The sequence below is a fragment of the Oncorhynchus masou genome, chromosome 5 (genome assembly GCF_036934945.1).
Source record: "Oncorhynchus masou masou isolate Uvic2021 chromosome 5, UVic_Omas_1.1, whole genome shotgun sequence".
In the NCBI taxonomy this organism is placed as follows: domain Eukaryota; kingdom Metazoa; phylum Chordata; class Actinopteri; order Salmoniformes; family Salmonidae; genus Oncorhynchus; species Oncorhynchus masou.
In genome coordinates, this window is record NC_088216.1 from 55910158 (window position 1) to 55935830 (window position 25673).

General features: G+C 41.3%; 1 protein-coding gene and 1 long non-coding RNA gene across 2 annotated transcripts; both read right to left on the reverse strand.

Annotated features, from left to right (window-relative positions):
• Positions 1 to 379: 379 nt before the first annotated feature.
• Positions 380 to 9656, reverse strand: LOC135539908 (uncharacterized). Its single transcript, XM_064966149.1, has 3 exons — positions 9540 to 9656; positions 2213 to 2314; positions 380 to 2053 (listed from the first exon to the last, which is right to left on the reverse strand). Exon 3 carries the CDS (start codon positions 2047 to 2049, stop codon positions 1111 to 1113), a length of 939 nt encoding a protein of 312 aa, XP_064822221.1. The 5' UTR covers positions 2050 to 2053; positions 2213 to 2314; positions 9540 to 9656; the 3' UTR covers positions 380 to 1110.
• Positions 9657 to 13860: 4204 nt separating this feature from the next.
• On the reverse strand, positions 13861 to 16195 carry LOC135539910 (uncharacterized). Its single transcript, XR_010455679.1, has 2 exons — positions 15803 to 16195; positions 13861 to 15529 (listed from the first exon to the last, which is right to left on the reverse strand). It is a non-coding gene; the product is annotated as an uncharacterized LOC135539910 (long non-coding RNA).
• Positions 16196 to 25673: the final 9478 nt, after the last annotated feature.

Genomic DNA, 25673 nt, shown 5'->3' on the forward strand with positions numbered 1-25673 from the left:
GACTTCTGAGTCTGTGCTGCCCTCTAGTGGGTGTTACAAGACAGCTCTAGTGGGCACTAAGAATTGACCATGAGAACTCATGTGTGACTGGGGATGTTTTAAGGCCTCAGAAATCCCTAAAAATTGAATACTTGACTAGGAGTGATTTTTCAGGAAAACAATAGATGAAGATTATTCAATAAATACAAATGATATATAACAGCAGATATAAAGTTCTTACATATTATTTTTTTGGAATGGTTCCATCTGGGAGGGTATGAGTAGGAGTCTGTTGATAACTCTGCTCTACTCATACATTATGTTTTCTGTTTGTTTTTGTCACAGAATGGTGTAATAAAACTTTTCAGCACAGAAGAGGGAAACATATGACAGGAAAATATTGTGATGACATTTAAATAATTTATTCCCAAAGAAGGCAAACAATGTGGATTTGATGTGTAACTTTGCACATAAACAACAGTTAATAGAACAGTTCAAATCTTGCATTTCATTTGATAAGCCCTACCTTCTCATTTAAAACATCCTTTTTGTGTTCAATTAGATTGGAGAAAATATTACATGATATTCATAGTTATGTAGCAATACAGAGACTCAAAGAGTGTAAACAAAAAGCGGTAATATACATACATCATGCAAAAATGTATAGAGGAAAGTGGGAATGAGTGGTAAATGCTGCCACTGCAGTCCCATCACACTACATCTATTAGTGACAATAAATGACCCCGATATGACACAGTAACCTAAAAATACAGAACACAACATCATTTTGGTCCCACAAAAATAACAAGTTAAAAAAGCTTTATAAGGCATTCAGCATTTCTGCATAAGAACTGCATAGATGCTTAAATGATTTAACTTGTCACACGACATATAAAGCCCTGACATCTGGTGCTTTTACAAATATGGCATAAGCGTTTTAAATTGTGGGACAAATATTGAATGAGACAAATATTTCCCCCCTAAACAGTTCATTTGAGCGCAAAAAAACGAAAAAAAGGGAAAATGGTTAATGGTTAAAACCATAATATAATGTTTTTATGGTTTATTAATTGATTATCCTTAAACATTTAATGTAACCTGCCTGACTGATTTTGTTAATCAGTTCCAGAGTTAGTTGTTTAAGTCCTGAACTTTTGTCTCAGCATCTAAGAGGGACATGCGATGACTCCCAAGAAACGGTACATCAGCCTCACAAGCAGTGAGGTTTTTGATCAGATTCTCTCTATCAACATTTAGGAGCATGCCTTTTGGCAGGTGGAGCGCCAGGGTCACATGGTCCCACATGTACCATGTATTGTAAACATAACCATCTGTTTTTACTATTTTGTCCATGTGGTTTATGGTTAACCCAACTTTTTGTGTTGCTGACATGGCTTGTGCTCGCCAGACAATGTGTCCTTTTCCTTCCCCCTCTGCATCGTTTTCCCTGTAACCACAGACAGCATCATCACTGCCATCACCAAGAAATGGGTACTTCTCAAACTCATCCACACTTGGAGAGTGAACAAGCACAGAGTACATTATCTCCTGTCTGTAGACAGTGGTTTCATACACTTTCAGGACAGGCTTTTCTCCACCACATATCTGCTCTCTGTACATCTTCAGGAGATCAGACAGACTGAGAGTGAACCTGAAGTTCCCATAACGCGATGCCTGCATAAAGGCAGGTGAGGTGGTGAACAGATTCAGGAAGGAACCTATCTCTCTCTGTGCCTCTCTCTGCCCTGGTGTTCTGTCTGGGAAGATATTCTCTAGGTAACGTTCTTCTGCAGCTCTGATATCATCATGCTCGATGGCTAGGCTCCACCACAGAAGATTCCTATCCCCGCCCCTAAATCCATTTGAATCCAAGATTTCATCAATTTTAGATCCTGTGGTGACATGGACCACTTTGGATATGTGAAACTCAGGTTCTTCTGGGTGTTGTGGAATGGGATTATAAATGTACCCATTTGTATTAAGGATCACCTCATTTTTCAGTGTGGTGATATTCTTATGCTCTCCACTGAAATACTTCTCTTCTATACCTCTTGGATTAGTACGCTCCATTTCCCTAAGAAAGAAATAACACATTTAGAAACATTACATTCTGTACTCTCTTCTCTGAGGCTACAAATATGGCCTCTCTCACACACACATGCGCACTCATACATGCACACACAAACGCACTATTGAATTAGATTTTCATTGCTACCATGATACCATGATCTACCTTTTTTTTCAAGTTTGAAGATAGCTGCTTGGTGGAGGCGATGGAAGACTTGCTGCCTGGTAGATGTAGATAGCTCTTCTCACTCCACAATGAGTGAATTACCTATTCAGTAGTTAAATCAGACATTCAATAAAAGTATCTGAACAACAGTATGTATCCAAACAGCACAGTCATTTTTGTATTTTCTATTCAATCGCTTTGGTTCTATTTTCACAATGTGGTGAATCTCCAAAACTATAAATACAAAACTGGTAACACATTCAAAATCTTTCCGTGTGCATTTGTTTTGTTTGGCCACACAACCATTGATCGAAAATATGACTTTGCTGTGAAATATGAAAAAATTGGTTTAATCACCAAAATACAACATAATGATATCTTCTCAATTTAGTTGTTTCAACAACCAGCTAATCCAATAGCAAACAATGCAAGATACTTGTTTCTAAATTGCCCTTTGAAGTGCTGAAAGTGATATGCTACAGTACAGTAAATTACAGGACATTACACTGTTTTCACATTAGGCTATACACTTGTACTACCCATCAAAATGTCCATCATTTCTATCCCATGTGTGATCAAAGGTGTGATCATTGATGACATCTTCCAGAATCATTGATGCAACAAATGTATTACATTTTTCTGATATAATTACAAGTACAACATAGATGTACAGTAATCAAATGTAACAAATTAAATGAAACAAAATAAATGAATGAAAGAAACTAGTTAGCAGGTTCTAGTTTGCATCAAGCATGCCTTCATTGTTCATGCACCTGGGGGGAAAAAGGTTTAGCGTTGCAAGCCTGACACTGGTCTGGGTTGATGTCATTGCATGCCTCATTCATGGCCTGAAGGCGGGTGGCACACTCATGTGGATGGTGATCATTAGTGATGGGAAACCAAGGCTTTCTGAATGCTTTGGAGCGTTCACCCAAATTGTGCAGAAAAACGGTTCATAACACAGGGCTTCATTATCTGTTCACAATGCGCTTTAGTGGAATTATCAGATTTACTTTTTTTCCTCCGTTGTTTTCATCAAAACTCTATTTCGTAGCGGTAAGTCGTTGGAGTCCTTTGCATCTTACATCATTGCTTCCCTTTTTTGCCTTCAAGTTGACTATTTTTCAAAATGGAATCTCTGGCATTATTTAGGATGCTTAAGATAGACACATATACTATACTAAATAAAACAACTGATTTGAGCAATAGCGCAGAAAGTGTGGTTTCACATAAAAATACTTTTTCAAAATAGCATGCCTTTAAAAGGATTCAACCTCATACCCTCACATCCCTGATTGTTTCATAGTTCCATACTCTACCTGCTAAAATACCAGTCAGGTGAAACTACAATACATGTATAAAATCCAAACTATATCTGTAAGTACAGTGCCCAGTAGAGCTTGGTGTATGAAAGCAGCTTGGAATTGAAAAAAAAGCCTCAGAACCACAACGTAATCAGTAGGATCTCAGTTTCTGACGTCATTGATGATGTACACTATACATACAAAGGTATGTGGACACCCTTTTAAATGAGTGGATTCGGCTATTTCAGCCACACACGCTGCTAACAGGTGTATAAAACGAGCACACAGCCATGCATTCTTGATAGAAAAACATTGGCAGTAGAATGGCCTTACTGAAGCGCTCCGTGACTTTCAACGTGGCACCGTCATAGGATGCCACTTTTCCAACAAGTCAGTTCGTAAAATTTCTGCTCTTCAAGAGCGGCGCTGTCAACTGTAAGTGCTCTTACTGTGAAGTGGAAATGTCTAGGAGCAACAACGGCTCCGCCGGGAAGTGGTAGGCCGCACAAGCTCACAAAACGGGACTGGTGAGTGCTGAAGCTCGTAAAAATCGTCTGTCCCTCAGTTGCAACACTCACTACTCTCATGACTGTCTTGTGAGGATCCAATGATTTAGATCAGCTTGGCAATGGTTGACAATAACCAGACCCTCTCTCATCCACAGAAGAGACAGCTCACGTCCGGTCTTAAATTTAAGGAGAAGGAGACTCCCTCTTTACCATCCAGTATTGGCTAAAGGAATGTCCTTTGTCCCCAGAAACTTTTGCCGCCCAAAACTCTAATATCCAAAAAGTGAATACAGTAACAATATTTCTAGCAGAAGAATGTGGGGAATGATGAGAGATGGTCTATGGAAAACAAATGTATATTTTGTGATGTCATTAAAAATAGTATAACAGAAATAATGTAACTTGAAAAGTATATCCCCTTTATCTGTCAAGTTGTGCATATGTGGTTCAAACTCTGATTATCCACACAAGGTGGAGAAAGGAGAAAATCCCCTCTCAGACCATCACGGGTATGGCTAAGAAGAAGTTCTGAGGAAAGACCCCACTGGAGACCAGACAACTAAGAAGAAGGACTTTGTGACCTCTTGTGGACAATCAGAGACGTACACCCACAGGAGACCCAACCAAACCCCTTTCAAACAAGCATGCTTGGTTTCGACAGAGATAGAAGACGAACTAAGGCATTCACACGTAAATACGTTCATGATTTCTTACTCCAAACGGGTGGTGGTTCATGTGCAAAGTAAATGATTACGGTGAGAGTAGTTCCTACATGTATTAACGTGTGTGCCTCTGTCTCTCTCTCTACTCCTTCCTCTTTTGGTAAACAAGCAGTCATGTTGTTAGGGACCTTTTTCTCATGTATTAAGTGTGTATGTTTATTCTGTGTTATTTTTTAGTTAACTAGTAAATGAATAATTAAATCAATTTGTGTAGTACTGGATCAGGTTTAAGGCTGGTTTTTTTGCAGATGCAAGGAATATACAAATCAAATCAAATCACATTTTATTAGTCACGTGCCGAATACAACAGGTGTAGACCTTACAGTGAAAGGCTTACTTATGAGCCCCTAATCAACAGTGCAGTTTAAATAAAATACGGATAAGAATAAGAGATAAAAGTAACAAGTAATTAAAGAGCAGCAGTAAATAATAACAATATATACAGGGTGGTGCCGGTACAGAGTCAATGCGCGGGGGCACCGGTGAGTTGAGGTAGTATGTACATGTAGGTAGAGTTATTAAAGTGAATATGTATAGATGACAACAGAGAGTGGCAGTGGTGTGGAGAGGAGAGGGGGCAATGCAAATAGTGTGGGTAGCCATTTGACTAGATGTTCAGGAGTCTTATGGCTTGGGGGTAGAAGCTGTTTAGAAGCCTCTTGGACCTAGACTTGGCGCTCCGGTACCGCTTGCCGTGCGGTACCAGAGAGAACAGTCTATGACTAGGGTGGCTGGAGTCTTTGACATTTTTTAGGACCTTCCTCTACTTTCTCTGACCTCCTTCCTATAGGCTGTCTCATTGTTATCGATGTGTTGTCTCATCGGCAAATGTAATAATGGTGTTGGAGTTGTGCCTGGCTATGCAGTCATGAGTGAACAGGGAGTACAGGAGGGGACTGAGCACGCACCCCTGAGGGGCCCCTGTGTTGAGGATCAGCGTGGCGGATGTGTTGTTAACTACCCTTACCACCTGGGGGCGGCCCGTCAGGAAGTCCAGGATCCAGTTACAGAGGGAGGTGTTAAGTCCCAGGCGTTCAGAATAATGATATGCGTTCAGGTAATGATTAATACGTTGTCTGTTTTATTAATGTGATAGGTAAAGACCTTTAGAGTTCAGGAGATGGTAACTCTTTAAACAACTTATTCCGCGGTGCCCAAAATCCTAATGAGTTAATTGTTACTTGATCAATTGAAAAAAGCAACAATTAAACATAGTTAGTTGATTCAATAAATAACAGTCATCAGATTAATGAAAAGTCACGTCACGAAACTATCGAGTTCCCAACTGCCTCTGGAAGCAACGTCCGTACATTAACGGCTTCATGAAATGGGTTTCCATGGCCGAGCAGCCGCACACACAAGCCTAAGATCACCATGCACAATGCCAAGCGTCGGCTGGAGTGGTATAACGCTCGCTGGCATTGGACTCTGGAGCAGTGGAAACGCGTTCTCTGGAGTGATGAATCACGCTTCACAATATGTGGCTATATGTGATAAAGTGAAAATATGAGACCTGCACCGGACCCTAACCCACTAATATAGAAATTGCACTGTATGCTACAGTCAGAGACGGCGGAGTGAAGTTTTTCCAGGGGGGGGCAGGATTTAAAAAATATATATTTTTATGTTTCTGCTTATAATTTCCAGCATTTTGGGAGACTATTTGTTAGTCAACTTGTCTATATGTATGTATATATATAGATATGGCCTACATGCAGCTTCTCCTCTGTCATTACAGTTCCTTCAGAAAGTATTCAATACTTTTTCCACATTTTGTTGTGTTGAATTTAAAATGTATTACATTTGGATTTTGTGTCACTGATCTACACACAATACCCCATAATTTGTGACGGCAAGCCTAAATAATTTAGGCCTAAATAATAACTGTCAGGCATCGTTCAGGGCTAAAATGCCCCACGAGGCTAAAATGCTCCAAGAGCTCTTAGCTCAAGGTAAGGGACATTTAGCTTGCTAACATTCTAACTTATAAACTGATAATGAGCTTCAAACACAAATGAAAACATGATGTTATGACTTGAAATGTACCATCCCTTAGTGAAGCGATCATATGCTGCTGCTGCCTCAGCCATACTGTCAATCTATGATCAGTGTGTCCACTCCTATTTATAGAGTTTATCTCGTGATCTCGACAAAACAACTTTTGTTACGTCGTGATGATGAGATAAATACGTTGTGATCTTGAGATAACGAGGGGATATTATTTTTATTCCTATGTCCTCTCTGGACTTCCGTAATATTTTAGATGAAACCAGGTCAAAGTACGATGGCCAAAGAATGAAAAATGACTGTTGCTTCTACGTTAAAAAGTTTGATCATAAATGTATGTCAAACACTTGGCGTGATTATTAAGGGGATAGTAACATTACGCTACGCTCATTTTAATACACCAATGGTAACATAGCATTCTCTTACCTAATTTAAATAATTATTGCACTGTAACCAAAATCGGAGAAGGCGTGTTTGCAGAGGGCCGTGGTTTATATAGCTAAATAGCTACTCTACTGGTGCCAGAATTTGACTGTAGGGTCAGCAAATATCATTAAAAGTTGATATTATTCATCTATGGCAAAGATACTACTTCCCCTTTCATCTGTGTCTGGTGTTAGCAAGTTACTAGCTAGCTAGGTCTTCATCTGTGTCTGGTGTTAGCAAGTTACTGGCTAGCTAGGTCTTCAGCCAGCATGGAACAAAAATATGGGAAGGGTCATTCAAAACTCTCCGTTAGTGCTGCCGTGAACTGCATCACAAAAGACATGCCAACTGGGAGATCTATATAAATAAAAGGACATCATTGATGCAATTTCAGTGTTTGAGTTGTTTTGTGTATAACCACATTTGCTTGAGATGATTTTACTGCAACATCCAAGTTTCTTGACATAGGCGTTTCAAAGAACTGTCAGTCAAGACGAGCTCATGAATATAACCTCCCTGCTCACTCATCCTGTATTTTTAAACTTCCTGGAAGTTAGCCATGACAGAAAAAGTACATTCCCAGCCAGCAATGAGGAATCGGCCCCGAAGCGGCCCGGAACTGATTGAATCGGCCTGGAATCAGGTGTCGGACTCAGTCCGGAATCAAAATAAATGACTGTCCAGAATCGGCCCAAGTACATCGGGCCGTTTCCGTCTTCCGGAATTCAGCCGACTTTGCCAGCATCTTACCAGAATCCCCCCAGAAGCATAATTTAAATAAATGTATACAAAATTAACCGATTAAGTAATTTTAAATATGACTATTATACATTTTATACATACAAAGTATAACCATCCACAAAAAAAAAAATTGTGTCAAAGGAAACCTCATACACCTGGTGACCGTGTCAGGGCGCATGCGCCTAGCACGCCACAGAAGTCGCTACAGAGTGATAGGACAAGGACAATCCTGGCCGGCCAAACCCTCCCCTATCTCTGACGGCTCTGGGCAAATTGTGCTTCGCCTCACGGGTCTCCTGGTCGCGGCCGGAATGACACGGGTCTCGAACCAGCATCTGTAGAATCGCAGTTTGCACCGCGATGCAGTGTCTTAGACCACTGCACCACTCGGGAAGTTCCAGCCACATAGTTATTAATGCTTATCAATTACCTTCCACAAAGTTTTAAAATACTAAAATACTACACATGACCCTTAAAGAATTTAATTTAAATGTTAATTGTATTTTTTGATCACAGAAACAAACAATGAGGAAAATATGGAGAGAAAAAATAAATAAATAATGGAATGTTCATTATATAAAGCAGCCCGTATAATCATCTGCCAGAGAGTAGCCCTAATCTGCCCGAGCCTCAAGTAATACATTTGGGCCAGATAATTGACACTGGAATCGGCCCGATCTTAATCCCCGCATCCTTGCCATAAGTAATACTGCCAAAGGCGGCCCAGACTCGGGCCACATGACATCAGCCGAGGATGACTCTCAGCCGAGTGCCCCGACTTTCAGCCAAAATCGGCCCAGATTCACTGTGCTAGTTGGGGTTTTCCCCTTGTTTTTTGCATTTATACTCCCCAAAAATATTATAGGTGATATTTTAGTCACTCAAAAGGCTGTTTTACATCTGAATGACTGTTCGGGACCTTTAAGGCTATGTGAGAGGTTATAGATTTACAGTCAGTGTCCAGATTTCAGTTTCCATTTAACCCATCTGAACAGTAGGCTGCAGTTCCATTGACGTGCCATAGGCCTATTTAAAGTCCCCATCGTGACTGTCGAATTTGTGTAGCTCCTCACAATCATAACATAGCTGACACTTCTATTAGCTGATTTTACTGCTTCACCAAATCTTTCCCAAACATTACTTTTCTGGCCCTATTTTCTCTTTATTTTCAACTCTCCATTTCGCAGCTTTTCTCTTATTGATTTGACCTACACCATTGTCTTTTTTGCCTCTGTGGATCGACTTGAACTTTTTGTGCCCATTCCCAAAAGCATTTGGCGATTGGCGTGTAGGCTAAAATTAATTGGCACACGTACAGTTAAAGCTTAGGTTTATGCACAAATGCCAGCACATAAAATAATGAAAGAAAACTCAATGTAGCCTACTGATATACATTCCACAAGAACAATGCATTTCTGGATTTTTTTAAAGATATTGTTTTTTCTTTATTCAACCATCCCACCCTTCATCCATACAATATTTCGTGATCCTAAACCCGCCCGCACCACTGATATAACCGTGGGTACCGGGTTATGAGTCAAGCAGCTCATCATTACAGTGTGCAGTTTTTACATTACGAAATTGCAAATTTACGTGCCAGCAGAAAATAGTAACTTACTTTGTTTATAGAGTTTCAGATTGGTTGCCTTCGGTGGATGGCTCCCCACTTCTTTATGGCAGCTCCTTGATAAAATGTCCACAATGTGTGTAGGTGTATTTATTGAGCCTAATTCCCATAACCACATCCCACTTACAGGAAATCTAGTTTCATTTCTTGAGAACTGAAGATCAGGTTAATATGTAGCCTGAACAGCCACTAGTGGTAGCTGTTTAACTGTTTCTTGGCGGTCTTGACTTGTTTATCATGGTGAGCTGTCTCAGTAGACAGCACTTAGTTCGTAGTTATCAGGTTCTTACTGAGATATTTCAAGGTAAAAATGAATTTTGTTTTCATTGGATCTATTGAAATAAGCAGCAGATGTTTATCAATTGTGATTCATTCTTAGTAGTACCAGAAAGTATCCACAGGTAAAAACAGTGGAAACAGTATTGTAAAATAAGGTGCTATCTTTGTGTTTTTATGGTCGCAATATGTTGGGTGAGTCACATGCTCATGTGGACCTCACAGGAAATTCAGTGAAACTTGATCATGAAAATGTGAAAAAATGCTGCCAGGCAGGATGGATCAGTAACGTACCGGCACTCTTTTAGCTGATTGGATGACAACTTTTTCACAGTTGACCTATCTTAATAAAAGCAAGGATACAAAATATGTGTTAACCAATCAACATTTATGTGGGCTATAAATAGAGTGGGGAAAAAGAGCTCTACCACATCAACAGGCAATGTTTGCTTTGACATAATATAGGCAGACATATTTTTATATAATTGAAAAAGCTAATATATTAATGGGTTATAACCTCATCATGTTTATACATAACTACATCAAATATGAAAGAAGAATAAAGATAATTGAAAAACCCAGGCTAGTGGTACTAAATACTTAATAACATCCATTATAAACACCTCACATGACATATGATGTTCTGAATGACCTCAGCTCTCTGTTTATCGAAATGACAAAAGAAAACATCACTAAAAGCAACACAAACATGTGGTTTAATTGGTTTGGTTATTGAGTTATAAATATTCAGAAATATTTCCTGCACAGCAAATTGGCCAGTGTTGATTTTTTCAGTGTAAAATGTCTAGTGTCGATTCAAGAGTTACATTCACCCTGTAAGAGTGAAACTAACCCTCAGTGGTGTAAAAGTGTTGGTGTTAATAACCAGAGTTATTATTTTACCCCGTGGAAAGTAAAACAGTCCCATCAAAACCACGCCAATCAGTCATATTTCACATTGGTTGCCTTCGGTGGATGGCTCCCCACTACTTTATGGCAGCTCCTTGATAAAATGTCCACAATGTGTGTAGGTGTATTTATTGAGCCTAATTCCCATAACCACATCCCACTTACAGGAAATCTAGTTTCATTTCTTGAGAACTGAAGATCAGGTTAATATGTAGCCTGAACAGCCACTAGTAGTAGCTGTTTAACTGTTTCTTGGCGGTCCTGACTTGTTTATCATGGTGAGCTGTCTCAGTAGACAGCACTTAGTTCGTAGTTATCAGGTTCTTACTGAGATATTTCAAAGTAAAAATGAATTTTGTTTTCATTGGATCTATTGAAATAAGCAGCAGATGTTTATCAATTGTGATTCATTCTTAGTAGTACCAGAAAGTATCCACAGGTAAAAACAGTGGAAACAGTATTGTAAAATAAGGTGCTATCTTTGTGTTTTTATGGTCGCAATATGTTGGGTGAGTCACATGCTCATGTGGACCTCACAGGAAATTCAGTGAAACTTGATCATGAAAATGTGAAAAAATGCTGCCAGGCAGGATGGATCAGTAACGTACCGGCACTCTTTTAGCTGATTGGATGACAACTTTTTCACAGTTGACCTATCTTAATAAAAGCAAGGATACAAAAAATGTGTTAACCAATCAACATTTATGTGGGCTATAAATAGAGTGGGGAAAAAGAGCTCTACCACATCAACAGGCAATGCTTGCTTTGACATAATATAGGCAGACATATTTTTATATAATTGAAAAAGCTAATATATTAATGGGTTATAACCTCATCATGTTTATACATAACTACATCAAATATGAAAGAAGAATAAAGATAATTGAAAAACCCAGGCTAGTGGTACTAAATACTTAATAACATCCATTATAAACACCTCACATGACATATGATGTTCTGAATGACCTCAGCTCTCTGTTTATCGAAATGACAAAAGAAAACATCACTAAAAGCAACACAAACATGTGGTTTAATTGGTTTGGTTATTGAGTTATAAATATTCAAAAATATTTCCTGCACAGCAAATTGGCCAGTGTTGATTTTTTCAGTGTAAAATGTCTAGTGTCGATTCAAGAGTTACATTCACCCTGTAAGAGTGAAACTAACCCTCAGTGGTGTAAAAGTGTTGGTGTTAATAACCAGAGTTATTATTTTACCCCGTGGAAAGTAAAACAGTCCCATCAAAACCACGCCAATCAGTCATATTTCACATTGGTTGCCTTCGGTGGATGGCTCCCCACTACTTTATGGCAGCTCCTTGATAAAATGTCCACAATGTGTGTAGGGGTATTTATTGAGCCTAATTCCCATAACCACATCCCACTTACAGGAAATCTAGTTTCATTTCTTGAGAACTGAAGATCAGGTTAATATGTAGCCTGAACAGCCACTAGTGGTAGCTGTTTAACTGTTTCTTGGCGGTCCTGACTTGTTTATCATGGTGAGCTGTCTCAGTAGACAGCACTTAGTTCGTAGTTATCAGGTTCTTACTGAGATATTTCAAAGTAAAAATGAATTTTGTTTTCATTGGATCTATTGAAATAAGCAGCAGATGTTTATCAATTGTGATTCATTCTTAGTAGTACCAGAAAGTATCCACAGGTAAAAACAGTGGAAACAGTATTGTAAAATAAGGTGCTATCTTTGTGTTTTTATGGTCGCAATATGTTGGGTGAGTCACATGCTCATGTGGACCTCACAGGAAATTCAGTGAAACTTGATCATGAAAATGTGAAAAGATGCTGCCAGGCAGGATGGATCAGTAACATACCGGCACTCTTTTAGCTGATTGGATGACAACTTTTTCACAGTTGACCTATCTTAATAAAAGCAAGGATACAAAATATGTGTTAACCAATCAACATTTATGTGGGCTATAAATAGAGTGGGGAAAAAGAGCTCTACCACATCAACAGGCAATGTTTGCTTTGACATAATATAGGCAGACATATTTTTAAATCATTGAAAAAGCTAATATATTAATGGGTTATAACCTCATCATGTTTATACATAACTACATCAAATATGAAAGAAGAATAAAGATAATTGAAAAACCCAGGCTAGTGGTACTAAATACTTAATAACATCCATTATAAACACCTCACATGACATATGATGTTCTGAATGACCTCAGCTCTCTGTCACGAAATGACAAAAGAAAACATCACTAAAAGCAACACAAACATGTAGTTTAATTGGTTTGGTTATTGAGTTATAAATATTCAGAAATATTTCCTGCACAGCAAATTGGCCAGTGTTGATTTCTTCAGTGTAAAATGTCTAGTGTCGATTCAAGAGTTACATTCACCCTGTAAGAGTGAAACTAACCCTCAGTGGTGTAAAAGTGTTGGTGTTAATAACCAGAGTTATTATTTTACCCCGTGGAAAGTAAAACAGTCCCATCAAAACCACGCCAATCAGTCATATTTCACATTGGTTGCCTTCGGTGGATGGCTCCCCACTACTTTATGGCAGCTCCTTGATAAAATGTCCACAATGTGTGTAGGTGTATTTATTGAGCCTAATTCCCATAACCACATCCCACTTACAGGAAATCTAGTTTCATTTCTTGAGAACTGAAGATCAGGTTAATATGTAGCCTGAACAGCCACTAGTGGTAGCTGTTTAACTGTTTCTTGGCGGTCCTGACTTGTTTATCATGGTGAGCTGTCTCAGTAGACAGCACTTAGTTCGTAGTTATCAGGTTCTTACTGAGATATTTCAAAGTAAAAATGAATTTTGTTTTCATTGGATCTATTGAAATAAGCAGCAGATGTTTATCAATTGTGATTCATTCTTAGTAGTACCAGAAAGTATCCACAGGTAAAAACAGTGGAAACAGTATTGTAAAATAAGGTGCTATCTTTGTGTTTTTATGGTCGCAATATGTTGGGTGAGTCACATGCTCATGTGGACCTCACAGGAAATTCAGTGAAACTTGATCATGAAAATGTGAAAAGATGCTGCCAGGCAGGATGGATCAGTAACGTACCGGCACTCTTTTAGCTGATTGGATGACAACTTTTTCACAGTTGACCTATCTTAATAAAAGCAAGGATACAAAATATGTGTTAACCAATCAACATTTATGTGGGGTATAATTAGAGTGGAGAAAAATAGCTCTACCACATCAACAGGCAATGTTTGCTTTGACATAATATAGGCAGACATATTTTTATATAATTGAAAAAGCTAATATATTAATGGGTTATAACCTCATCATGTTTATACATAACTACATCAAATATGAAAGAAGAATAAAGATAATTGAAAAACCCAGGCTAGTGGTACTAAATACTTAATAACATCCATTATAAACACCTCACATGACATATGATGTTCTGAATGACCTCAGCTCTCTGTCACGAAATGACAAAAGAAAACATCACTAAAAGCAACACAAACATGTGGTTTAATTGGTTTGGTTATTGAGTTATAAATATTCAGAAATATTTCCTGCACAGCAAATTGGCCAGTGTTTTTTTTTCAGTGTAAAATGTCTAGTGTCGATTCAAGAGTTACATTCACCCTGTAAGAGTGAAACTAACCCTCAGTGGTGTAAAAGTGTTGGTGTTAATAACCAGAGTTATTATTTTACCCCGTGGAAAGTAAAACAGTCCCATCAAAACCACGCCAATCAGTCATATTTCACATTGGTTGCCTTCGGTGGATGGCTCCCCACTACTTTATGGCAGCTCCTTGTTAAAATGTCCACAATGTGTGTGAATATATATTTCACATTATATTCGGTAGTCTTCTGTTCACCTTTCCTAACACTGACTCATTCATTCTGAATGCAGGATACGGGTGACAAAAAATTCAAATTGTTTGAAATCCTCACTCTTGCTGGATTCCAATAGGAATTACTCATCACTTGTGGCTTGCAACATCATATTGTGACTTTCAATCCTGATTTGGCCTGTAAGCCAGGAGTTTTCTAATACCACTGTGTTAGCGTAAAACTAGACCACCAAAGTGAAGGCTTATGCTATAAGTATTGTATTGGCATAGTTTAATTTTAAGGAATGTTTATTTGGTTATTCCAAGTCAATACATGTTCAAATGTTAAAATAAACTTTAGTTAATCTTCAAAAATAATAAACAATTAAAACAATAAATGATTAATCCAACTTAAGTTAATAAAATCAAAAATCAACAAACAATTACCAAAATAAATAAATAAAAATAAATAACCAAATGCAGTTGTTCAAATAACGTAATAATCATCAGTGTCAATTTGTCAATCAGTCGGTCAGTCAGTCATGGTTGGTCTGGTGGAGTGGTTGGTGGAGTGTATGTCACTGTGTTAAGTGGGCGGTCTGAGCTGGCATTTGCTGGATGAAGATGGCAGTTGTGTCTGGTCGGTGTTTTGTCCAGGGTTGGTGCTGGTGTTGGGGCTGGGACCGGGAAAACCTGGGTTGGTGTTGGGGCCGGGTTGGAAATTGTGTTGGGACCAGGGCTGGAAAACCAGCGTTTGGTGCTGGGTCTGGTGCTGGGACTGTGGGCCTGGGAGAGAGCAGGAACTGGGAACCAAGAGCCGGGAACTGTTGTTGGGCTGGGATCTGTAGAGGGGAAGAAAGACAACCTGAGGAGCAAGCAGAATCACAAGGGAGACTTAGGCCCAGAGGTCAATAGTGGTACTTCCCTGTGGCATGCTAGCTCTAGGGTGAAGGTGTGATCTTTGGTCTCTCCTCTGCGCCTCGTCTGGTGGTCTGGTGCTGGGACTGGTGCTGCATCTGCAGAGGGGAGGAAGGACAACCTGAGGAGAAAGCGCCCACTCAAGGAAGCCCTAGACCCGGAGGTCAATTGTGGCGAAATGCTCTGAATTTACGAACGGACAATCTGACAACGCTCTGGATTTACGATCTCCCAGAGTGCACTCTGGCACTGAATTTACAAACACACCCAAAATCGTAAAATGTCTAGCTAGTAACTTGTTATCCAAATAGGTCAGATCAGCTTTGGAATAAATAACTTCAACTAGACCCCTCTCAAACCAAGCTGCTTACCTATTGCAGATTCAGTCTTCCCAGCCTGGTGCAGGTCTACAATTTTGTTTCTGGTGTCCTTTGACAGCTCTTTGGTCTTGGCCATAGTGGAGTTTGGAGTGTGACTGTTTGAGGTTGTGGACAGGTATCTTTTATAGGTGACAGGGAAGTCAGGCGCATGAGAGTCAAACTGAGTGTAAAATGGAGTCTTTTAATAAAGATTCACGAGTATGCTCCATAACAATAAATGAACAAACAAACCAAACATGGGTACGAGGACCCGACGCGCACCTATGCAACAATCACACTATACTGACAATAAAACCATCTCTGACAAAGACATGAGGGGAAACAGAGGGTTAAATACACAACAGGTAATGAATGGGATTGAAAACAGGTGTGTGGGAAGACAAGACAAAACCAATGGAAAATGAAAAAAAGATCAATGATGGCTAGAAGACCGGTGACGTCGAACGCAGAGCACCGCCCGAACAAGGAGAGGCAACGACTTCGTGACAGTACAGCAGTAGTTATATAACATGAATACAGTATACACATAGTGTTCAATGACTATGTACATAGGGCAGCAATCTAATAGGCTGACCACACCACTCGCGTCGCGAATTTAGAAATCTATGTTATTCAATTATTGCACCCACACTGCTCGCACGTGTCAACGAGCGTCTGCGTTGCCAAGTGCTAAAATATAACTCCTTTCTATTTCTGACGCAGATCACGCTACAAGTCCTGCCTTTCCCATCTCCTCATTGGTTTATAGAAGCAGGTACCCACGTGCCGTCTCCTCATTGGTAATACCCACGTGGGTGATTGAAAGACGAACTGTGTTGCCGGTTGGTGTAGTAATACTATGAATGTTTAGATGCCAATCACCATATAAGTTCAAAGATGAAAAAGCCTGGGAGGAGGAGAAATGAGTAGAAACAATTCAGTTGACCATTTTATGTGTGGATTAATTGTCTGAGTAGAGGACCTTGTGCATTTCAGGTAAAATAACAACTCAATGTTTATATACCAGGACAAATTATCTAGCAACAGCAAGCTAGCTAAATAGGACAAATTAGCTAGCAAGTGCAAGCTAACTAGCGAAATTACCATAAATGTTTAATGCTTTTCTACCTGTTCCCAAATTAATGTAATTGGTTCAGAGTTTGTTTTGATATTTTAACCTGCGTGTTGTGATCGCGTTTGGTGTAGGGGGACAAAATCAATTTATGCAAGAGACACACTCACGCGTTTGGGTTCAGTGTAAGGTTCAGAGGACTGGGCGGAGGCCAGCTTGTGATGACTGTATAACCCTTCCGTTGTCTCGGCGGGTCAGAGTAACCCGGGGCAGTTCCGAGTGTATTGCCCGTGTCCGTGCGGGTCGGAGTGACCCCGGCGGCGTTAGCAAGGTGTACGTTGTAACACTCCTGTCCCTGTGTGGGCGGGGTCATAGTGACGTCAGAGGGGTCAGAGTGACCCCGGCGGCGTTAGCAAGGTGTACGTTGTAACCCTCCTGTCCCTGTGTGGGCGGGGTCATAGTGACGTCAGAGGGGTCAGAGTGACCCCGGCGGCGTTAGCAAGGTGTACGTTGTAACCCTCCTGTCCCCGTGTGAGTTTGGATATCGATTCTAAAAACGCCCCCCTTCAAACTACCTTCCCTTGGTTGTGGAAATTGTGCCTTTTGGTTATTGCATTCATTACTTGTACCACACTACCACCAGGTGGATACTAGTCAAACATCCTGTCCCAGAATTCACAAGCGCCACATTCCGGGCAAGGGCCCTGTGTGCGGGCTCTCTGTCCCCCGGCCGGGCTCTCTGTCCCCGTGTGAGTTTGGGTATCGATTCTAAAAACGCCCCCCCTTCAAACTACCTTCCCTTGGTTGTGGAAATTGTGCCTTTTGGGTATGGCTGTTGTTACACAACCTTCCCCCTTGCCTTCGGCGGGTCAGAGTTACCCCCGGCAAGCTTTACGAGTTCAAACTACCTTCCCTTGGTTGTGGAAATTGTGCCTTTTGGGTATGGCTGTTGTTACACAACCTCCCCCCTTGCCTTCGGCGGGTCAGAGTTACCCCCGGCCAAGCTTTACGAGTTGATTCCCAGTGTGTGTGTGGGTCAGAGAGACCCCGGCGGCGTTAGCAAGGTGTATGTTGTAACCCTCCTGTCCCTGTGTGGTGCCGGGTCAGAGTGACCCCAGGCCCTGTTGTTAGGAGTTGTTCCCCCTTCTGTCTGGGACGGGTACGAGAGACCCCGGCGGCGTTAGCAAGGTGTATGTTGTAACCCTCCTGTCCCTGTGTGGTGCCGGGTCAGAGTGACCCCAGGCCCTGTTGTTAGGAGTTGTTCCCCCCCTCTGTCTGGGACGGGTCAGAGAGACCCCGGCGACGTTAGCAAGGTGTATGTTGTAACCCTCCTGTCCCTGTGTGGTGCCGGGTCAGAGTGACCCCAGGCCCTGTTGTTAGGAGTTGTTCCCCCCCTCTGTCTGGGACGGGTCAGAGTGACCCCGTCAGGCCCCACTCACTTGTCCCCGACAACTCAGTGCACGACCTCGGTGCAATCACACGGGGAGGCCAGCCGAGCGTACCGGATGGGACCCGAAGGGGCCGAAGGAGCAGACAGGCAGGGCCGACCACGCGCCTCGTCCCATTCACGTGGCCACCGTAAGCGGGGCGTAGAGAGGCTACTAATATTGTCAGGAAGAAGAAGAAGAAGAAGAAGAAGAAGAAGAAGAAGCAGAAGACGACGACGAGGACGACGACGACGACGAGGACGACGACGAGGACGACGACGAGGAGGAATACGACCCCGCCGAGCGCGAGCCCTCCGCCTACGACTGTAAGCAGGGCGTAGAGAGCCTACTAATATTTTCAGGAAGAAGAAGAAAAAGAAGAAGAAGAAGAAGAAGATGAGGACGATGATGAGGACGAGGACGAGGACGACGACGACGAGGAATACGACCCCGCCGAGCGCGAGCCCTCCGCCTACGACGCCTCGCAGTCCTGGTTTCAGCGCGGCTCAGGTCCTGGAACAGATATCCTCCAGCGTCCACCAAGAAGACAAAGAAGACTACTGCGATTCCGAAGAGGAGGACGTTTCGGAAGATGAAGACGGCGAGGAATACAACCCCGAGCGCGACGCCGACGACTACGAAGACGACGACGACGACGACGACTACTCACTTTTATTTAACCAGGTAGGCTAGTTGAGAACAAGTTCTCATTTGCAACTGTGACCTGGCCAATATAAAGCATAGCAATTTGACACATACAACAACAGAGTTACCCATGTAATAAACAAAACATACAGTCAATAATACAGTAGAACAAAAGAAAACAAAAATCTATATACAGCGACTGCAAATTAGGTAAGTTAAGGACATAAAATAAATAGGCCATGGTGGAAAAGTAATTACAATATAGCAATTAAACACTGGAATGGTAGATGTGCAGAAGATGAATGTACAAGTAGAGATACTGGGGTGCAAAGGAGCAAGATAAATAATTAAATACAGTATGGGGATGAGGTAGGTAGATAGATGGGCTGTTTACAGATGGGCTATGTACAGGTGCTGTGAGCTGCTCTGACAGCTAGTGCTTAAAGCTAGTGAGGGAGATATGAGTCTCCAGCTTCAGAGACTTTTGCAGTTCATTCCAGTCATTGGCAGCAGAGAACTGGAAAGAAAGACGATCAAAGGAGGAATTGGCTTTGGGGGTGACCAGTGAGATATACCTGCTGGATCACCGAAGTCGAGGATCGGTAGGATGGTCAGTTTTACGAGGGTATGTTTGGCAGCATGAGTGAAGGATGCTTTGTTGCGATATAGGAAGCCGATTCTAGATTTAAGTTTGGATTAGAGATGTTTGATGTGAGTCTGGAAGGAGAGTTTACAGTCTAACCAGATACTTAGGTATTTGTAGTTGTCCACGTATTCTGAGTCGGAGCCGTCCAGAGTAGTGATGCTGGACGGGTGAGCAGGTGAGGGCAGTGATCGATTGAATAGCATGCATTTAGTTTTACCTGTGTTTAAGAGTAGTTGGAGGCCACGGAAGGAGAGTTGTATGGCATGGAAGCTCGTCTGGAGGTTAGTTAACACAGTGTCCAAAGAGGGGCCAGAAGTATACAGAATGGTGTTGTTTGCGTAGAGGTGGATCAGAGAATCACCAGCAGCAAGAGCAACATCATTGATGTATACAGAGAAGAGAGTCGGCCCGAGAATTGAACCCATTGAATATTTACAGGGGTATGAGGTGTGTGTGTATGTGTGTGTGTGTTTGGTGTATGATTTTGTGTACAGTATGGTTGTGTGTTTGGGTTTGTGTGTTTGCGTGTTTTGTGAGTTTGTAAGCTTTTGTGTATGGTGTGCGTGATCATGCTTGTGTGTTTTGAGGAAGCTAAAACAGAATAGCAGAATGAAGAGGCAGAGTAAATCCCCCCTGCACGCCTGAGGCCTGCTCTAAACTAGCTGGATAATGTCTGGATGAGGGATTTCTGCCCTTTCAGTGTACCACTGGTTTGTGGAGGTGTGAGTAGGAGTGTGTGTGAAAGAAACTGTTTGTGCACCAGTACTAGGACCAGGACTATGTATGCAATTTATGTACAACCACAGCATGTACAGTATGAGTGGGTGGTGGTATCATGATTCGCAGGCACTGGTTTGCTGATGATGTGCCTGTGTTCATGTTGTGGTATACGTCTTTATGTATGTTTGTATGTATAGCTCTTAAACTCTGTGTGTGTGTATTGTTGAATGAGTTGTGTGTGTATGCCTGCCTTTGTGAGCTTGTATGTGAGCATAATCGGCGTGTCTGTGCGTGCCTGTGTGTGTACCTCCGTGTAAACTGTAAATGAGTGTGCTGTTCTGTGCTTCCCCAGGCTGTGAGATTAGCGTCATGGTTCAGGCACTCAGGCAGTGGCGACCCATCATTCACAGGAGGTTGGGCAGAGCTTGAGCCCCACAATTTTATCAAAAAAAAAACAACATTTTATTTTGGCATTAAATCATGTTACATATCAGTTTTCAAACAATGTAAAAAAATAATTGAGTTTAAAAAGCGGCATACAAACATTGTCTCTTTTTTGCTTTCTTGAGGATGGCAGCTCCAAAATGCAGGTGTTTCAGCCCAGCTCAGTGCTTTCTGTGGTGGTGGAGCAGCCAGCGGAAAATACGGAGTGTAGGGGTTGGTAATGTTCTCTAGTTACGACATGATTGGCTCAGTGTTCTGTCACTCATGGGGACACTACGTCACCACCAAATCTAAGGGTAGAGCTCGAAAATTCAAGTCCCTTGGGTGCTGCCATAGAGTTACATTAGAAGTGCCCATCCAAGAAGGCTCAAGGTCATTGGTCACAGATAAAATGACATCAAATCACTTTATATCTACAGTAGCTTTGATTGGACTGATCATATCAACATCATACTTTCAAAATCTTAGCTAGCAGTCATCATCATGAATCAAGTCGACAATCTACTGGAAAATTATTTTTAATACTTGTCACATGAAGAGAAATAATTAAAAGAAATTATAGATACAACGTATTGGACATAAACATTACACAACAAGTTGGAAATCGCAAACTCAACAATGAGTGGTTTGGAAAGAATCAGTAGCTAACTGCAAGCATTGCAAAGCAATCACTAGCCTGCTATTCAGTTAAGTGGGTTTGTGTTCCCAAGTCTGGGTTTAAGGGTCTCTTTTCCAAGTTTAAAATGTTAAACATTCAACATTGGCCATGCTGTCAATCCAGCATGATTTCTACCTCGCTCAAAACAACTGTTAACTCGGAACTGGGAAATCTGACTTCAGTGAGTTGAAGACAACTGGGAACTTGGGAAAAAATTAGCTCTGACTGGGGAAATACAGTGCCTTGCGAAAGTATTTGGCCTCCTTGAACTTTGCGACCTTTTGCCACATTTCAGGCTTCAAACATAAAGATATAAAACTGTATTGTTTTGTGAAGAATCAACAACAAGTGGGACACAATCATGAAGTGGAACGACATTTATTGGATATTTCAAACTTTTTTAACTAATCAAAAACTGAAAAATTGGGCGTGCAAAATTATTCAGCCCCCTTAAGTTAATACTTTGTAGCGCCACCTTTTGCTGCGATTACAGCTGTAAGTCGCTTGGGGTATGTCTCTATCAGTTTTGCACATCGAGAGACTGAAATTTTTTCCCATTCCTCCTTGCAAAACAGCTCGAGCTCAGTGATGTTGGATGGAGAGCATTTGTGAACAGCAGTTTTCAGTTCTTTCCACAGATTCTCGATTGGATTCAGGTCTGGACTTTGACTTGACCATTCTAACACCTGGATATGTTTATTTTTGAACCATTCCATTGTAGATTTTGCTTTATGTTTTGGATCATTGTCTTGTTGGAAGACAAATCTCCGTCCCAGTCTCAGGTCTTTTGCAGACTCCATCAGGTTTTCTTCCAGAATGGTCCTGTATTTGGCTCCATCCATCTTCCCATCACTTTTAACCATCTTCCCTGTCCCTGCTGAAGAAAAGCAGGCCCAAACCATGATGCTGCCACCACCATGTTTGACAGTGGGTATGGTGTGGTCAGGGTGATGAGCTGTGTTGCTTTTACGCCAAACATAACATTTTGCATTGCTGCCAAAAAGTTCAATTTTGGTTTCATCTGACCAGAGCACCTTCTTCCACATGTTTGGTATGTCTCCCAGGTGGCTTGTGGCAACCTTTAAACGACACTTTTTATGGATATCTTTAAGAAATGGCTTTCTTCTTGCCACTCTTCCATAAAGGCCAGATTTGTGCAATATACGACTGATTGTTGTCCTATGGACAGAGTCTCCCACCTCAGCTGTAGATCTCTGCAGTTCATCCAGAGTGATCATGGGCCTCTGATCAGTCTTCTCCTTGTATGAGCTGAAAGTTTAGAGGGACGGCCAGTATTTGATACACTGCCGTTTTTGCAGGTTTTCCTACTTACAAAGCATGTAGAGGTCTGTAATTTTTATCATAGGAACACTTCAACTGTGAGAGACGGAATCTAAAACAAAATCCAAAAATCACATTGTATGATTTTTAAGTAATTAATTTGCATTTTATTGCATGCAATAAGTATTTGACACATCAGAAAAGCAGAACTTAATATTTGGTATAGAAAACTTTGTTTGCAATTACAGAGATCATATGTTTCCTGTAGTTCTTGACCAGGTTTGCACACACTGCAGCAGGGATTTTGGCCCACTCCTCCATACAGACCTTCTCCAGATTCTTCAGGTTTCGGGGCTGTCACTGGGCAATACGGACTTTCAGCTCCCTCCAAAGATTTTCTATTGGGTTCAGGTCTGGAGACTGGCTAGGCCACTCCAGGACCTTGAGATGCTTCTTACGGAGCCACTCCTTAGTTGCCCTGGCTGTGTGTTTTGGGTCGTTGTCATGCTGGAAGACCCAGCCACGACCCATCTTCAAAGCTCTTACTGAGGGAAGGAGGTTGTTGGCCAAGATCTCACGATACATGGCCCCATCCATCCTCCCCTCAATACAGTGCAGTCGTCCTGTCCCCTTTGCAGAGAAGCATCCCCAAAGAATGATGTTTCCTGGGGTTGTATTCATCCTTCTTCTTCCTCCAAACACGGCGAGTGGAGTTTAGACCAAAAAGCTCTATTTTTGTCTCATCAGACCACATTACATTCTCCCATTCCCCCTCTGGATCATCCAGATGGTCATTGGCAAACTTCAGATGGGCCTGGACATGCGCTGGCTTGAGCAGGGGGACCTTGCGTGCGCTGCAGGATTTTAATCCATTACGGCGCAGTGTGTTACTAATGGTTTTCTTTGAGACTGTGGTCCCAGCTCTCTTCAGGTTATTGACCAGGTCCTGCCGTGTAGTTCTGGGCTGATCCCTCACCTTCCTCATGATCATTATGCCACATGAGGTGAGATCTTGCATGGAGCCCCAGACCGAGAGTGATTGACCGTCATCTTGAACTTCTTCCATTTTCTAATAATTGCGCCAACAGTTGTTGCCTTCTCACCAAGCTGCTTGCCTATTGTCCTGTAGCCCATACCAGCCTTGTGCAGGTCTACAATTTATCCCTGATGTCCTTACACAGCTGTCTGGTCTTGGCCATTGTGGAGAGGTTGGAGTCTGTTTGATTGAATGTGTGGACAGGTGTCTTTTATACAGGTAACGAGTTCAAACAGATGCAGTTAATACAGGTAATGAGTGGAGAACAGGAGGGCTTCTTAAAGAAAAACTAACAGGTCAGTGAGAGCCGTAATTCTTACTGGTTGTTAGGTGATCTAATACATATTGCATGCAATAAAATGCAAATTAATTACTTAAAAATCATACAACGTGATTTTCTAGATTTTTGTTTTAGATTCCGTCTCTCACAGTTGAAGTGTACCTATGATAAAAATTACAGACCTCTACATGCTTTGTGAGTAGGAAAACCTTCAAAATCAGCAGCGTATCAAATACTTGTTCTCCCCACTGTATGCCCCCTTTATTTATCTTACGGTTCTGACTTGGTGTACAGGGATAACACTGTAAGAACAGACCATGTTCTAAATTCTGTCGCTGTCCATTTTCAAAAGTGCTGAACAAATAGTTATATTGACTATGTCCGTCCTAGCTCGATCATGAATGTCTTCATCGAAATTACGGATTGCCTCTTATCTGCTTGTCATCCCCTTATGCCATAGTTTGTACATCTCAATTGTCACTAGAAACCACATTTGTTTAAGCAAGTCAGCCTTATCAGCTATATTTATTTTAAAGGCAGTAAATGAGGCTGAATGAACTGTTTCGCTGCCAGACAAGGCTCCGCTGATAGCCAGGTGTAGCAGTGGGAGGTGTTGGAACTGCTGTTGGGACTCTGCTGTTGGGACAGCTTTATGTAGGCCCTAAGATTTTGTGGGCACCGTTTGTCACCGTTGTAGTGCAATTAATATATTGTTTAGTGTTGTGTAGTGGCTTAGCTGGCATTAATCCCCAATTGTTTTTGTTGTTGTTCGCCCCACCAGATGATGATCGATGCTTGGCTGCCATTTGACAAATGAAAATAATCTTGCTCTTATCCATAATAATCTCATTGTGTAGGTAGCCTTCCCACACTGTCTGTGAGCTGTTGGCTAGACCACATGTTCCAAGACCATAGTGGGCACGTTTGCCATGTAACACAACATTTGTTGTGACAAAACCATCAGTAGAATTGAAAATGCGATGGAAACATATTTAACTCGTATTTTTTATTTGGTACATGGGAATATAACCGCAAAACATATTTTTATGTGTACTACGTCATCACACTCAGCCTTCTATCCGCAACAAGTCAATTTGATGGAAGCATCTCTGGTGGGAAAATGGGCATATTGTTTTTATGAGGATTTTTGAATATTCACATGAAAATCTGTCACCAATTGGATAGAAACCTAGCTACTGAGAGTGTTAAATCAACACTGAAAGTGTTGAGTCTGTGGACCCTTATAAACACCAGAAGAGTGTTAAATTAACACACTGCTTAGTGTAAAGCCTTATTCACATATTTCCCAGTGCCTTGCCTTTCAATTACTTTGTAGCGTTACCAGCCATGACTGTATCTGTTAGTGACAGAGGCATGGTTGTTTTGTTCCTCTGTTTTCAGTCTTATGGACTTCACTAAGTGAGATCCCAAGCAGATATGTTATTATTTTTTCATTATTATTTAACCCAATACCATATGTATTTCATAAGGCTATATTTTGAGGCCCAGTTTTACTCCAGTACAGGGGCCTGAAACTCATACACATCACTTTGAACCAAAACCACACCCATCATACTTCTCAGCATGCTCTCTTGCAGGTTGAGTTTTAGAATTGTTTGTTTCAATATCTATTTTTGTGCATGTGCATTCATTGATTGATTAATCGTATGCGAC